Raw genomic sequence first — 16178 nt, 5'->3', positions numbered from 1 at the left:
CATAGAGGAAGATTTCAATACGTCAAAATCGGAAACAAAGATAGTTAATATAGATAATGCTTTTATTTTCGAAAAAAAATGCCTGTGTTTACTATGAATAGGTCCAATTCTCATCCGGAATATGTTTTGGAAGATGCTTGTACTCATCTACTTCCACATTTTAGCATGTCTTCACATACAGGGTGCGAAATTCTAATGGGTAAGGAAATTTAATACTTTTGGGAAGGAACCCCCACTAATTACAATTTGGAGTGAATAATGTGACACTATTGTCACAAGTTTGGAAAGTAATAATAGTGATTTTTATACATAATTAACATGTATTTCACATGTAATTGATGGGTGAACTACTTGTTAGCGGTACCTCTAATCTTATATGGTTCAGTAATTATAAATGCTGCAGGAACGTTGGCAAAAGGTGCTGATGCAGATTACTTCGAAACCTAAAGGTACGTAATGTCCACTGAATTGTTCTTTGTTTGTCACTGTTTTAGAACGGCCGAGCAGGAAGTAATGGTGTACACAGTACATTAACAGATTATATCGCATTATCCATTCAGCTGTTGTGCCTTCGTTATCAAAGCATGTTAAGTATATTTACACTTTATGGGAGGATTCTGCTGCATTATTTATTTCTATAAAGGACACATAATCTAAAACAGAAAGCTTTTAATGCAAATATTAACTATTAAAAAAACACATACATATTTAACATATTTATAAGTAGATTACATGAGTCATCCATCAATTTACGTTGCTTTCTTGAAATATTGTTAAAATTCACTTCGAGTTTACTCAAATCAGTAAACAATGAACTTCGATACAATAATCATTTCATCATTTGAATATGAATAAATTAAGCCTAGGGACCGGATTTTTATGTGCTAAAAATTGAAAAAAATTGCTAAAAATTAAAAAAATTAACAAAAAATAACAAGAAAAAGCATGGGAAAACTCTCAAGATAAGAAAATAAATACTAAAATTCACCAATAGCTCCTATTCAGCACATGTCGAAATTTTATAGGGATTGCAGTGAATTGTTAACGTCTTTTCCAAATTTCCCATCGTAAAGCCTGTCTATTGTCACGGAATAATGTATTATATTAATAAAACGAATATTCTATATCACACGATATTAACCTCGCGTAATTCAAAAGAGGCATATCACGAATATCCACACCATGAACTGCACTTGTGTTTTGGCCTTCCAATACTTCAGATATTTTACATAAGATTTTATAGTCAATGTTTTTCCCAAACAAATTCTTAATTTTTTTCTTACAACTTCAGCTTTCGAAGCAGAAAGAACACACAGCTTTCTTTCAACTCACTGTACTTTTTTAACCGAACTTCTCAATAAATCTCCCGTTGTTTCTAGTTTCTTTATAGAATGAGTCAACACACCGAAATGGCAGATGTGAAAGCCAAGTCACATTTCAAGCCTTGGCTCTTACTACATTTGAACAATTTCAATTGATCGTTTGGGTTGAGTTTATTTACTACAGATACAAATGCTTCACAATTCTCTGTATAATATTAGTAGTACAGCATTAAGCCAGGTACCCCACTGCATGGTTGCCTGTGTTGGAGGAAGGGCAGAATCGGGGTTTGCTTCTTTGCAACGTTCAATTCTAGTTGCCGATTGTATGAAATTTCTTTTTTCCCTATTTGACACTATCTTGTACACTTTAAGATACAGAGTTCGGATTTATTACGACGCTGTTTCTGCAGGTGGGAAATTGCTTGTAAATACAATGGATAGATTCATATAGCTTATTCTTTTCCCGATGTTAATTTCTTTCGAGAGAAAAGAAAAGCCAATTCATTGTGAAATTTAGAATATAATACAGGAAAATTATTTAAAATATGTATTTATTACAAAAATGTCCAAAATATTTATTTACTTTTTTTTTTAGAAAATACGTATTTTTATATGAAATAAAATTTGTAATTTACACTTGTAGACTCTTAATTTGGATAATAACCCTTGTTTTGGGCTTGTATGTGTTTAAAAAATATGTTTTTACATATAAATGTGGGCATCAATTATAACATTTTGTAAACAAACATGTTGTTGAATAATTCAGCCCCATGTTTAAAACTTGTACCTCTTTTTCGTTACAATTCTCTAGAAAATATTTTCCAGTATTGATAATCTTTCTTCTTTTATATAATCTTTCTTCTTTTAGCCCGTTCATTTACATGAAGAATTACTTTTCAGTTTTCTTGGAAATGGTCTTCAAGTTTAACAATGTGATTTTTGTGATTTATTTTTCAACTCTAATCCTTGCGTTGTTCTTTTCAAAATGAATTTTCACTATATACGACGGCTGTCAAGAAGGACAGACAGGCTGCAGTCACTGAGTGGAGGAGCGTTTACCTCTGGTATGTGGGGTTTCTGGTTCGATACCAGCTCGTACCAAGTGAGGATTGTGGTGAACAAATAACTTGTGCATGTGTTTTCTCATGGTTCTTGTGTTTTCTCCCACTTTCTTCATTTCACTGTTATATTTATTTTCACCATCACCCCCTTTGGCCTACACGGTGTAATTCAACGAAAAACTGAAAGATTGCCTTTTCATTTTTTTAAAAGAATGTCAAAACTTTAAAATGAAATAGAATGAAAATTATTAGTGGTAGTGATTTATTATTATTATTATTATTATTATTATTATTATTATTATTATTATTATTATTATTATTATTAGTAGTAGTAGTAGTAGTAGTAGTAGTAGTAGTAGTAGTAGTAGTAGTAGTAGTAGTAGTAGCAGTAGTAGCAGTAGTATTAGTATTAGTAATAGTAGTGGCAGTAGAAATAATAATAATAATAATAATAGAATTGAGAAATTTATCAATGACATTATGTTTCAGATTACAATGACGACCGCCATCTTGAATTATAAACAGCTGTCTTAAATGATAACAAAAGAAAGTGATATGTAATTTTAATAGAAACTTTTTGCAGAAATCTAATCACACTGTCATTTGTGCCCTAGTGCCAACTATTATGAAGTTATTAGCGTTTCTTTCTTTGTATCGTTGTAGTCGGCTTACTAGCAAATGGCATTGACGCAAGCAGGGTATATAGAGATCGTCCTGCTCTTTGGAGAACGAACTACTAGAATGGGTGAAGACGATTATAATGGCCATCATCCAGAAACAGCTCTTAGCAACTATGGTACTGTATTCATAGTGCTGAAGAAATTCTAATAAATCAGATCTGTGACAGATCGAATTCAGACTGGTAGATCACGCACGGCGATAGACTAGGTAACAACTGTTGTCTTGTTGGCATCATTTAGTAAACGTCCCAAGAGAAGCACGCATAATATAGCTTATAAAAGTGGTATTAACGCATTATGTCAGTGAATTACCGGCACCCTTGTAAGGTGAAACTTTACCAAGAACTTGCAGAAGATGATCAAGATCGTAGTCTGGAATTTGATTAATGAGCCACAGAGCATCTGCGACAAAAGCCCACATTCGCCTTTGACGTATTCTTTAGTGATGACTGAAAATTTCAAGTGTCGAATAAAGTTAACGAACAGAACGTGCGATACTGCCCAAATAATAATTCAAATTGGTTAGACTTACTCCCAGGTGTTTCTAGTAAAGTGATGGTGTGGTGTGGCGTGTGAGGGACTCGTGTTGTAAAACAATTCTCCATCGACAGGATTCTAACGGCAATGGGATGTCGATGCATGTTACAAGACGACGCTTTGCCATCACTGCTGTCGCAGAACAGAGCGTTCTAACGTAATGGCACCCCACGCTATTACGGTACTTGTATAATTGACTACCACGATCAGCAGTTCAATAATGTGTAAATTGGTCGGCAAAGCACTACGGCCCCTTCGTTCCTCTCACCTGACGCCACTAGACTAGTACCTATAAGGCCATACGAAGTCTGTTGTGTATGTGGTGAAAATTAGGAATGGTCAGCATCTCAAGTAATGAACTGTGAACGTAGTTTCAACTTACAGCCAACTCTTTATGCAAGGTTTTGGGTGAGTAGGAACTCAGCATGCGTCTGATAATCGAAAGGAGGAAACATGTTTAATACGTCCTGTAACATTACGTTGTCCTTGCTGTATTACTAGCATCTTATGTTAAAAATACAATAAAGAAAAAAAAACAGACATAACTTCATAATGCTTAGCGCTAGAGCAAACATAACAGTACTATGTAATTTCTAAAAAAAAGAAAAAGAAAAAAGAGAAATACTATTTACATGATGTATCACATGCTATAGATTTCATTTAAGACAATTGCGTAAAACTCAAGATGGTAGATGTCGTTCTGATATATTTCCAAACATTTCCCACATCCCCACTTAGGGTGTTTATACTCTTTTGGACCGCCCTGTATAACATTGAATAAATATTTCCTAAAAATTTACTACCCAAGTATAGAGCGGAGAAACACTACATAAACTGTTTGTAATAGATCTATTGTGATAGGATTTCTATCGTGTAGTTTGACGTTGTAATTAGTATATTTCAGAAAAAGGTAAGTATTAGCTTGAAGATTCATAGTTTAGCATTGCATCAATTCATACTCTATAATGCCTATTATTCCGAATTTTTTAGAAACTCTGGACATATCTGTACATTTAAATAAACTTATATCAACAGAAAAAGAAAAAAGAAAAAAATGATTAGGCATATTAGCTTACCTACAACATCCATTCTGCTTTGATCAGAAGTTGTTACAAAATCAGGACGATCTGCTGAAACTTCGCATTTGTAAACACCGGAACTATTAAAGGACAAATCTCGCAGAACTACGTAATTCATTCCAGAATGATCTTCCTGAAAAGATACAGGAAAACAAAGTTACAAACGGAAGATTGATTCTACTTACGTTTCTTATGAAATAATCTACATACAATATCCATTGACCCATTTATTAATTTACTCCTTACCAAACTTTTGAAACCGTTAAACGTAGATTCTTGAAATATTAGTAAAAATATTCGCCTGTGTACTCTACAATGAAGGTAAGATAATATTTTATGAAAAGTGTCTCATAAAGAGGGAAAAGAACCTTGCAATTTTCTTGATAATTTTCGAAACTATTAGACGAATTTTGTATAAGTATTCCCCATGTACCCTAGCCTGAAGATCAGGTGTTGTTTTACGAAATCTCGCCCATAAAGGAGAGTGGAACTAAGAGTATAGTAACTTCAGAAAAATCGAATTTACATCTAAACCAAAAAAAAAAATGTATATGTGCAAAAAAACAAAAAAAAGCAAAGAACGGCTACTCTCGAAGTTTTTAAGGTATTTGGTTGACCAAAACAAATTTATATATTTGCTTTGTGAAACTATGAGTCAAAAAACGTCGAGATCTACTTTATTGTTCACTACCAAACTTGGCCAGCATGTAAAGAGTCAGAAGCTACGAATCGAATTCGTTGATGCAGATGATATTCAAACCGGAAGTGATAGAAATCAACCATTTTCAGCCCATACATTGCTCACTATACAGAATAAAAGTAGAAGCTGTTTTCTGCAATCGACTAAGCGTTCCAAAAATACATTTCCTTTCCTTCCTTAACACTCTACTAAAACTGAAAGTGAAAATCCACTAGAATTTCCGGTTTCAATATTGATCTACAAAGAGCAAAAACGATAATATTTGGAAAGAAATGTGTTTTTAAAATGATTTTCTTATTTTTTGGAATCTATTTAGCGTTCTAAGAATAGCTACCATCCCTCTTAACCGATATTAAAAATTTGTTTCTGGCCATATGCAATTTTTTACTCTGTTCAGTTCTTGGACCGCATGCAATTCATGTTTCAGGGGTGTCATTAGGGAGGAGCAATTGCCCCTCCTGACTTTGAGATGTCCATATTTTTGTATAGATTTTATACTCATATAGTAATGAAAATATTAAATTCTTATGTCAGTGGAGCACCTTGCCCTCTCCCCATCATTGGCAAACTCTGAAATGACGCTACTGTTACTTTTGTAAGTGACTTGTTCAGGTATTCTTCGTTCACCTGGTGATATATAAAATTAAAAGAATAGTACGAGACGTGCATGAAACGTTTCTCTTTCTAATCCGAGGGAACTTATTCACACAAGTTCAAACAAACTTGACTTTTCAGATTTTACCCTAAGTAAAATCTAAGTAAAGTCACAAAGTAACCCCTAAGTAAAGTCTACTAGAGTTGAGAATCTAAGTCGCTTTCTTACACTTCCCCTAATGCTACAAATCCTCCAAATTCAAGACAACTATTATTTGTACCTTGAACACACTCATTTATAATGAAATGAGTTTTTCCAGAGTCACCTCAAAATATTTCTTCCCAACTTCAAACCTACTTATGCTCCTTTCTTGCACCAGAATCTGTATATTTTAGTCTATACATGAAAATCATTCTTGAATTAAAAAAAAAACAAATAAAATAAAATATGCAAAATGAAACTAATGATTAAACTTTTCATGAGTATGGTTCCACTTTTTACTCATTGATCATTTTTTGAACCAAGTTTCTTGTAAATTAACCTGTAACAACACCGAGATTTAAGAAAAAAGATACATTTTCGAATACTTAATTGTATCGTGTTATGCAAAATCGAACTAAGCTCCATTCTATATAAATTTAAGAAAACTGAGTAAAAATGTCCAATGTCCATATATACTGTAAAAATAAACTAAAATTAAATTCTTCCTTCTGAGAAGTCGTCTTATTATTTTCTGTTTACTTTGTATTTGAATAACGTTGTAACGCATCTTTATAACTACCTGTCATATTTACCAGGATTTCCTAAATTCCAGGCTCCTGCTTTCACACTTCGTCACAAATTCCTCATACGAAGTTAAGATAGTAGTTACGGAAGATAAACATAGAACTTCCTATTTCTACACGTGTTGATACAATTCAAAGAACGTGAAAATAATTTCTGCTGTCGTTTCTTCTTTGGAAAGTAGAAGTTAGAATTGTAATGAAAATTGGGACCATTGTTAAAAACGATGACATAGCCTCAACTTGGAGAAAGTTTCGTGATATTTTCCTCATTGAGAAAGGTCTATATAACTTGTTTCGAGTTAAAGAAAGAAATCTCGAGTAAGTAATTGTGACACTTATATAAGGAGCGTCTCTTAATACGAGCATTAGTATCTTGTGTGTAGTGTTCCATGAAACGATTTTATCTAGCTAATGGGTGGAAGATGAAGTGATGCGGTAGATAAGTGATTAGCGCATTGAACTTCTTTTCGAAAGACCCCGGTTCAAATCCTTGCCAAGTTCAAACTTTTTCAAATGTTCCCATTTCAATACATGCTCAGTATGACAATCAAGATTTAATCTCCAGAAAGAAAAAAAAATGTTGGAATGAGGAAAATTGGAGAAGTTCTGTCAATGGAGACAATGATTTACATACTTATTTCCAGCAGTTGTTCTAGAATTGATATTTTCGTTTACTTTCAAACATTTTGTGGTCAATATTTTTATTTTTTTTTAGCATACGGTATATAATGAAGTAATACATTACGTACAAAGTAATATTGAGATTAATATATGGTGTTCATTGGACAACGCGATCCGAACCATAGAGATTCATCTCAGAATGGAGGATTGTTTTGTGCGTCATCTATTCACAATTATATTTGCATAAAGACCTTGCTCAGTGCTACCAATTGCTGCTAGTGTCCAGAAAAGTTACGTGTAAGTTTGGTCGCAATTTGTCCAGGCGTTTTACAAACTGCAAATGATCTGGACCCCAAGTAATGGAATTAGAGCTCTCAGACGGAGATATACTTATGCTGGTGGCTGTACTAAGTCTATGTCCTTTAGACTAAAATAGGTAGATGAATGATTTAAGTAGGTGTTTATGGAACAATCAGTGAAATTAAAATGTGGGAAGTTAACTTGGCGAACCACGATAAGACTCACCGACACCTTAAAGTCACATAAATGAATCTAACCAGTGTGTATATACTTTCACCAGAGGAGAGCGCTGTGTAACCAACTATCCCACGAAATCCCTTCATCTTTTGACATCGTTCCATTTCACTACTAACGTTATATGAGGGTCCTAGAATGCCAACGACATATACGAGAATTTTTTATTTATTTATTTATTTCTGTGTTAACATATTACTGGAAGCTTCTTTAATAATAGCTGAAAGCATCATTGCTTCATATATCACGAGTGCGAGTAAAATTTCAGCGTGAATACGAGGAATCATATGTACTGCTCATGTCTCCGCAACAAAAACTAGTAATAGACGCATATGTTGCTGCTGTTCTAGAGACCTTCCATGAGATAGGACCTACTGCTTAAAGCAAATTTCAAATTAATATTCAAAGATTGTTTTGTATCCAAGGCAAATGCACCCACCGGGAATCAAGTCTGGAATCGCGTGCACGGGAAGCATATGAGATAAATACTTCACTACGAAAAGGGAAACCAAAACCTTACAGACATATTATAATAGTATTGTGACGACATATTATGTAGTGATCCTTTAAGCTACTAGATAGAAGCCTTTGTTTGCCGTTACATTTTGATCATTCTATAGCTGCCAGCTAGACGTTGGAATTTAAAGATGTCTTGTAAACTAAATCAGAAAAGAAACGGCAAGTAGGTTTCCTTTCCTCGTTCAAGCTATTAAACCTTTTTCCTGTATTTTCATATCTACCTGGCAGTCAAACGTGACTGCAAGCTAAGTCTCTAGTAGTTATATGACCGCAATATTCTGTTTCTTCACAAAGACCCGTCATTTCCAATTTGCCGATGCATGACGTAAGAGTGCAATCAGATAAAAGCAGAAAGAAACGCAATGAGGAAACAAGGGGAAGAAATGACGTAGAAGAATTAAATACGCAAGTGTTGGCAGTGTTTATGCATAGTCATGTGTCCATGAGTATTTTTCCTGTAACATCATTGTACTGCATTGTTGATATGCTTGTTTACCTGCTACAACTGTCTTTAATCAACGTCAAATGACCATCCTTCTTCTTCCGCTCCTCTTGTGATTTACAGAGGAAAGATTAATTCACACATAGTGTGTCGCTACCATGCCATGCTGTGCTCCACGAATTTTTTTTTCCAAACTATGAGATTAAAAATTCATTGGGCTGTCAATTCACACATGACGTGCTGTGCTCCGACAGGCCACCTTGAAGAGAAACCATCCCGGTCGAGCCTCGATGACCTCGATGATTCGGCTTTCCTCGCAGTACTAGAAGCGGCACGAAGTTGACCCTCCTTGCAATTCATCTGGGGAAATTGTGTATAAAGCTGTGGCGGAAGACATGATATGCGTGAATGTCTACGGCCGTATCATGGATGGAGTATGTCAGGGGGAACGCCTTATGCATGGCTCTCTACATGTGAATTAGCCTAAAGAGTGTAGCAAACTATGGCATCGCATGATATTCAGTTGGAAATAGGCTGCTACAAACAAGCTAAATGTTCCCGTGTTGTCATAGTATTCTAATTTATCATTAGTTATAATCGCATGACTCAAAAATTAAGTATAATTTCAAAGAGCTACCTTAAATATTTATGTATTTATTTGTGACAGTACACTTGTTAATCCTAAAACCACAGATCAACAAATAACATTAAATTGTCATTAGAATTAAACGTTTTGTATGTACTGTATTTCTTATGATTGAAGAAAGCATTAGTGATTCTTCTTCCATTCGGCTCGATCGACCTTTGTGTTTATGTCCCTCTGTCCGTCTGTTACATAATAACTATCGTAAAGCTTATCGGGTTTTAACGACACTTGATATGTCCATTCCTTCAAAATGCAGAATTCTCCCTATTGGTTGGGTCGCAAACCGTCAAGTATCAGTATAGTAAAAGTGAGTAAAATCCACCCAATGTTGCAGTATTGCGCATAAACATACAAGACAATCTTCCAAAATAAAATACGTAACAATCATTCGATTATGAGAAAACTTATAGTATATTCCCTTTTTGGCATTGTAAGTATCCCCACAGCTTGGGGTTAAGATTTGTCAAGAACAAAAAGTTGAAGTCATCCTTCTTCAACTTCAAAAATATGATTAACAATACTTTTCGTTAAAAAAATGTTCGATATTTTCGTAATATGCTATACATTTTCTTTTAGGCTTCTCAGTCGTCCTCGCTTCAGAGAGTTAGAATCAAGTAGTTGATCTACCTTCCTATCCATTTTAAACTTTCGCGATACATTTTCTAAAATTCATTCGGTTTTGATAATTTTATGTTATATTTTCTTTGACTCTTTTCCGTAATTTCCAGAGCTTAGGGTTAAAGGCAGTCAAGAATGAACGGTAAAGTTAGTCTTGTAATGAGGCATAGATATCTGATCCACCCATCTGATTAAAAAAAGGGTCCAAAATATCTTTTTTTATGAGATTATTAGATTTTTATAGGATATGGCGTATAATTTTTGAGACTTTACAATCATTTGCCCTTCCTGATTGAAAATCAATATTAAGAACGAAAAAGTGAACGTCTCTCCCTCTTACCCAGGTTTTAAAAATGTATATTTTGTTATAAGTTTCGTAAATATTATTTGATTTTAACACAACATATTGTATTAACGAATGTGGGAAACAACTGATATGCTCTTTTTACAACTATATTATGCAATGTTTATTGAGGTTTTCTCATAACCCCCACTCTTGCAGTTGAAGTTAATTAAATATGACGATTCTCTCCCCTCTCCCCTCTTGCCAAAGATTTAAATAAAAAATAGATTATAACTTTAGTAAAAAAATACAATTTCGTTGAATATGATCTATTATTTTTTTCTGAGAATTTCCAATCATCTGTATTGACTGCAGTTGAAATAACCTAATAATGGAGTAGCACGTTCTCTCTGATTTTATGTTTCCTTAAATATTTGTTAAAACATTCAAATTTTTACAGAACATTGTGTTTGTGTGTGTTTTGTTGGAGATTGGAGACTTACTTCTATAATTTTGGAGTTGAAATTAGTGGGAGGGAGGATTGCTCGCTTCGACAAAACACTGCATTACTGGTATATATAAGGAAAAGACAGGTATACTTACATCTACTCTGATTCCAGGTATAGGGTATACTGTGGTTGGTTTTTTACTAATATTGGGCATGTAACGAAAGAACTCATGTTCGTCCTTATACCACTTCACAGACTGAAGGATATTCTCATGTAATTCAAAGTGGCAGCTTAACGTTGCTGAGCTACGGTATTCGGCCTCCGCAGGAACTTTCAACTCCGTTATCGTAAGTGTTGACATCACTGGAATGAAAAATAAATAAATAAATAAAATACAGTGTGCCGATTTCTTAGCAAAAGGAACAATTAAATATAGATTACGCAAATTAATTGAACACATTTGTCTAACAGTAACTCTTTAATATAGCACTAATTTAACTGAAGAATTTCTTACCAAACATAGTAAGTGAAATAGTCATTACTTTCATCTAACAAATAAATGTATATCATAGAATTTGGCTGTGAATGACAAAAATCCTAGCTTTATGTTATTATAGGTTTATGTTATCCTAACTCTGGAACATCTGGAGCAATTTCAACCAATCTTGGTATACATGTGATTTACAATATGAAAAACAAAATTGTAGATAAAACATCCATACCACTCATAGTTGTGGGAGTGGGAAGGAGTGGCATGTAAAAATAAAAGAAAACGACCTATGTTAGGGTCATATCTATAGTTTTCAGGATCACTTTGTTGAATACTGATATTCCAGATTCCATTTAACTTCAAGCTCAGTCCCCATCCACAGAGGATAAAAAGAGGTGAAAAATGAAATGTCCAAAACGATCGGTAATAAAGTAGAATCCATAGTTTTCGCAATCCATAGCTAGGTGACAGTCCAGATGATATTTAAGCCTAAGTTTAGTCGAAAAGTGTGAACAGAACTACAGTTCTAGAATCATCTAGAATTTTTTGCAAATGAATTGAACTCTGTAGAACCTTCTAGAATATTGTGGAAACGAATAGAATTTGGCAAAATTTTTCAGAAGACTAAGGAGATAAATATAAATATTTTAAATTTTCTGGAAACTTTCAGAAACCTTTATATCCGGTCTCAGACTCATGATTTTTGAACAAATTTCAGTCCCATATCGATTCTTAGATGGTTGTATTTAAGTAAAGCTGACTCAGCAACTCTCCTGGTCTTTCAGTGAGTTCCTTCTCCTATCTAATGGAAGACTGGGGTAAATAAATATTCCAGCAATGCTGTAACCAGTATGTTTGTCCTTAATCACTGGACATTTATGCACGGTCCTAAGTCATAAATTCAATTTTTACTTTGATTTTAAAATGTATAAAATTATAAGAAATGCTTACAAATCTGAAAACATTAATTAAAATAAGTATTTAAACAAAGTTTCTTATTATTATATACCAGCTGAAATATACATTCTTCGCATGGGTCAGATAAAATATTTATGTGAACAAACTGAACAACGAAAGGGAAAAGATATTGGTCATTTTCTACTACTTTTACATATGCCGGTAAACGCCCCCTGAGACCCTGAATTTAAAAAAAAAAAAACGCCTCTGGCTGCCAGCCGGTGGGAGCTGTATTTGGAAATCAACACCTTTGAGGGTATCACCATTCATCTTAGCGACCGCAAAAACTATGAATTTGACACTAATATTGGTCATTTTGTATTATTTTTACATGTCTCGGTATCTCCCCCAGTGACCCTAGGGCCGCAGCCGAATGGGATGAATTTGGAAGTTAATGCGATCGGAGTTCCACCATTGATCTGAGCGACCGCGAAAGCTATGAATTTCGCACTAATATCGGTCATTTTCTACTACTTTTACATGTCCTGGTAACCGTTCCCCCTGAGACACCCTAGTTCGAGTTTTGAAAAAAAAAAAAAAAAAAAAAGAACGCTTCGTCTTGGCCTGGGGCCTTGACCAAGGTACACGTGCCCAAAATTTAGTGACTCTCCGTCCACTCGTCTGGTATTCAGGCCTCACACAGAATCACAGACAGAAAGATTCACAAACAAACTCTATTTTATTTATATTAGATAATAATAACCATAGTGTATATTTTCATCTTAAGAGTGTCATAATAAAGTCATATAAAAAGTCACCGCTTTTTTTTGGTACATTTTTGAACAAAAAATTTCTTTATTGAAAATCAGTTTTAATCAAGTACATATTGACCATTATTATCTATGACCTTTTACCACTTTTCGGGTAGCTTCATAATTCCATCGGTGTAGAACTTCTGTGATTTATCGTCGAGATGTGAGTAGTTGTGGGCAAACTACTCGCCCAAATGAATATTCATGAGTGTGTACTTTTTTGACATTTTAGCACTTCCTAATGCACGTTTAAAAAAAATGGATACACCCTTTTACGCATACTAATGACACATAATGTATGCAGGTGCATCCGGAGGTAACATGACATATAATAAATGTTTCCGGTTAAAAGAAATGTTAATGGGACAAGCAGAATACAGAAAAAACCTTTTCGGAAATAAAATATGCAGATCACACACGTAGAACAAGGTAATTCATTAATATTCAGCACATGTAACGCGACAGCTGCTGGATCGGAATGAGTGAAAGAAAGTACTAGAAACTTCGAGATCTTTTTAATTTATTATTGTTGGAATAGGGGAAAGAACACACTCGAACCTTCTGGAAAGGTTTCTTGTAGTATACTTGTTCATTTTTTATATGGGAAATGGACATATTGTAGTTGTTGGAAGTATAAGGGGACGGAACTGTTTGTTTTAATCGGGAATTGATTGCGGATTTTCCGGCATTGAAAAAATATGACTCGGTGTACTTTTATGGAATTATAACTTGACTAAGATATAGTATAATGTAATATGTAGGGAAGCATCATTAATGATTGCACCGGGACTCGAATGAATATTCTCCCACGTGGAGAACCGTACGCTAAATTTTATGCTTGCAGTGCGAACATGTTACTTATATGTAGCTATGAATTGTGTATGACATAACAGGTATATATAAATTATATTGTACAGAAAGTCAACAGAATGCACCCCCGGGAATCGAACCAGGACTCTTTTACGTGAAAAGCCGTACGACAAACATTTTGCTTAGCAGATGTTGTTACTTGTATGTAGCTATGAATTGTGTAAGATATAACTGGTATTTAGAAAGTATATGGTAAGAATTATTATTATTATTGTTGTAAACTGTTGTGTTTTGTTTCATAAACGCTAGTGTAACAATGAGGTTATATGGCGACAGAACGTTTAACGTTACCGCAGATTGAACTTAAGGGTTTTTCATGTTGAAAGCTAAGGCAATAAAAAGAGACCCGAGATTGTTTGAACATATTACCCAGGATGAAATGTAGTAGTGAAGTTAAAAGGGAAACTTTATACTTATATTTTGTAATTGGAAATCGTAATACAGCAAATAATTAATTTTTAATTCTTTTATTGTTTTAGGTGGTGAAGGAAATAAAAAATTTTAATAGAAACACTGGAGAACAAACCTTATTTTCCTGAATTGTTTGTTGCGGAGTTTTTTTTTAGTGAAAAGGAGTTATAGATTGGTTTTAAAATATGGATTTATTGACACCGTTGGATCTTAGTTGTATGAAATATCGAAAATATTGGATAATGTGTGATATGAATATTGAATACTGAAATATCGACATAAAAGTTATTATAAGTGTTACATTCAACGAATATACTGGCTAGACTAAAGGAGACGGTGATGATGAGAAATTAATGAATATGGTGGAATGAAGAAAGTGGGAAGAAGCAGGAGAACCACGACAAAAACCCACGCACATAGTGTTTGTGCACCAAAAAGCTAACTTGAAACAAGCTGGGATTGAATTAAGGACCCCATGCACCAGAGGTGAACACTGTATTGCGTACCCACCATAGCTTTTTCTATGTATTATATTTGGATGGATAAAATTACGCATGTATAAGTTGGTGGAACGAGAATGTAGGTGGAAACGGGAGAACTTCACACACAATGTTTAAACTAGAAAATACACTTTGATTGAGGGAAAGCATTTTGTTTTAGAAGTGGCTTTTTATGATCAGCGCTATTTAATGTTTATGAACGAGGAAAGAAACTGTAGCAGTTATTGGAGAATTATACTTTTGAAACTCTTTATACAAAATTATGTGTTTATATAACTTCATACATACTAGTAAAGAAGATATATGATGTACATTAAGGACGATTTTGACATTATTTAAACAGTGTAGGTAACGACTCTTAAGGCAATACAAGAGACGGACAATTATTTGACAGCGCAGATTAGTTTTATATGCAGATGGAAACAATTGCTTTAAATAAGAGATAGCACTTTGAACGTATAGTTTGGTTAAAATTGCTTTACTTTAGAACTCATAACATTAAGTACAAGGTAACCAACACCATTGGCGATAACTATTAGCAGGACTGTGAATGATGGGAATTAGCGTGTTGGAGAGTCAGATACATTTTGCGTATATAATAATAATGAGCATGAATATTTAACTTTGGCACCTAGAAGATTATGCAACCGACAAGTTAAAAATGCTTTGAGGATTGCATATTATATTCACAGACAGTCTGATACGATTTTGTATTTTACTTGAAGTATGATGAATGTTTGTTTGAACTAAAAGGGTATTTTATTTATAGATCTTGTTTGTAACTTAGAAAAAACAAGAAAATATTCTTGTAATGGTGTTACGACTGCCAGAAACGAAATAATAGCTAACATGTCCTTTTTACAGTTGAAATAGATATCTGCCAATATTAAACTTTAATAAAAATTATCCTGAATTTCAAGAATTTTAAACTTTATTGTAATTGTTACAAAATGCATAAGAAAATAGTATTTTAATGTTTTAGTTGTCTGCATATAGAGTATATATATATATATATATATATATATATATATATATATATATATATATATATATATATATATATATATAGTTGTGAGCGAATACATGGCATACAGTTATAACATATTAGAAGTGTTGTTCTCAAGAAATTAGATTTTCCTAAACCTTAAAGAGATTATATTGTGCAGTTTGCACTTACTGAGTTAATTTTGGTCATTTAAGACGAACTGTGGTTTTGCTCTTTTACCCAATGCAATTGTATTGGATTGAAATACGGAAGTTACTGTTTGGAATTTTAGTTACTGTTTTGCTGGTTTTCACGAGCGATTTCGGAGGGCTGTTATTAAAA

The 16178-nt window shown here is 33.7% G+C and overlaps 1 protein-coding gene across 1 annotated transcript in view; it reads right to left on the bottom strand.

Moving 5' to 3' along the window:
* Nucleotides 1-16178, bottom strand: part of LOC145668417 (uncharacterized) — a 297055-nt gene that overhangs the window by 90027 nt on the left and 190850 nt on the right. Inside the window, exons 2-3 of the mRNA XM_081736230.1 lie at nucleotides 11026-11234; nucleotides 4677-4812 (exon numbers count right to left, since the gene is read on the bottom strand). Coding sequence (XP_081592356.1) covers nucleotides 4677-4812; nucleotides 11026-11234 — 345 coding nt within the window. The remainder of the gene's footprint in view (nucleotides 1-4676; nucleotides 4813-11025; nucleotides 11235-16178) is intronic.

This window comes from Thermobia domestica, chromosome 13, assembly GCF_964235325.1.
Source record: "Thermobia domestica chromosome 13, izTheDome1.hap1.1, whole genome shotgun sequence".
Taxonomy (NCBI): Eukaryota; Metazoa; Arthropoda; class Insecta; order Zygentoma; family Lepismatidae; genus Thermobia; species Thermobia domestica.
The sequence above is the reverse complement of the archived record's forward strand: the minus strand, read 5'-3'. Positions and strand labels throughout refer to the sequence as shown.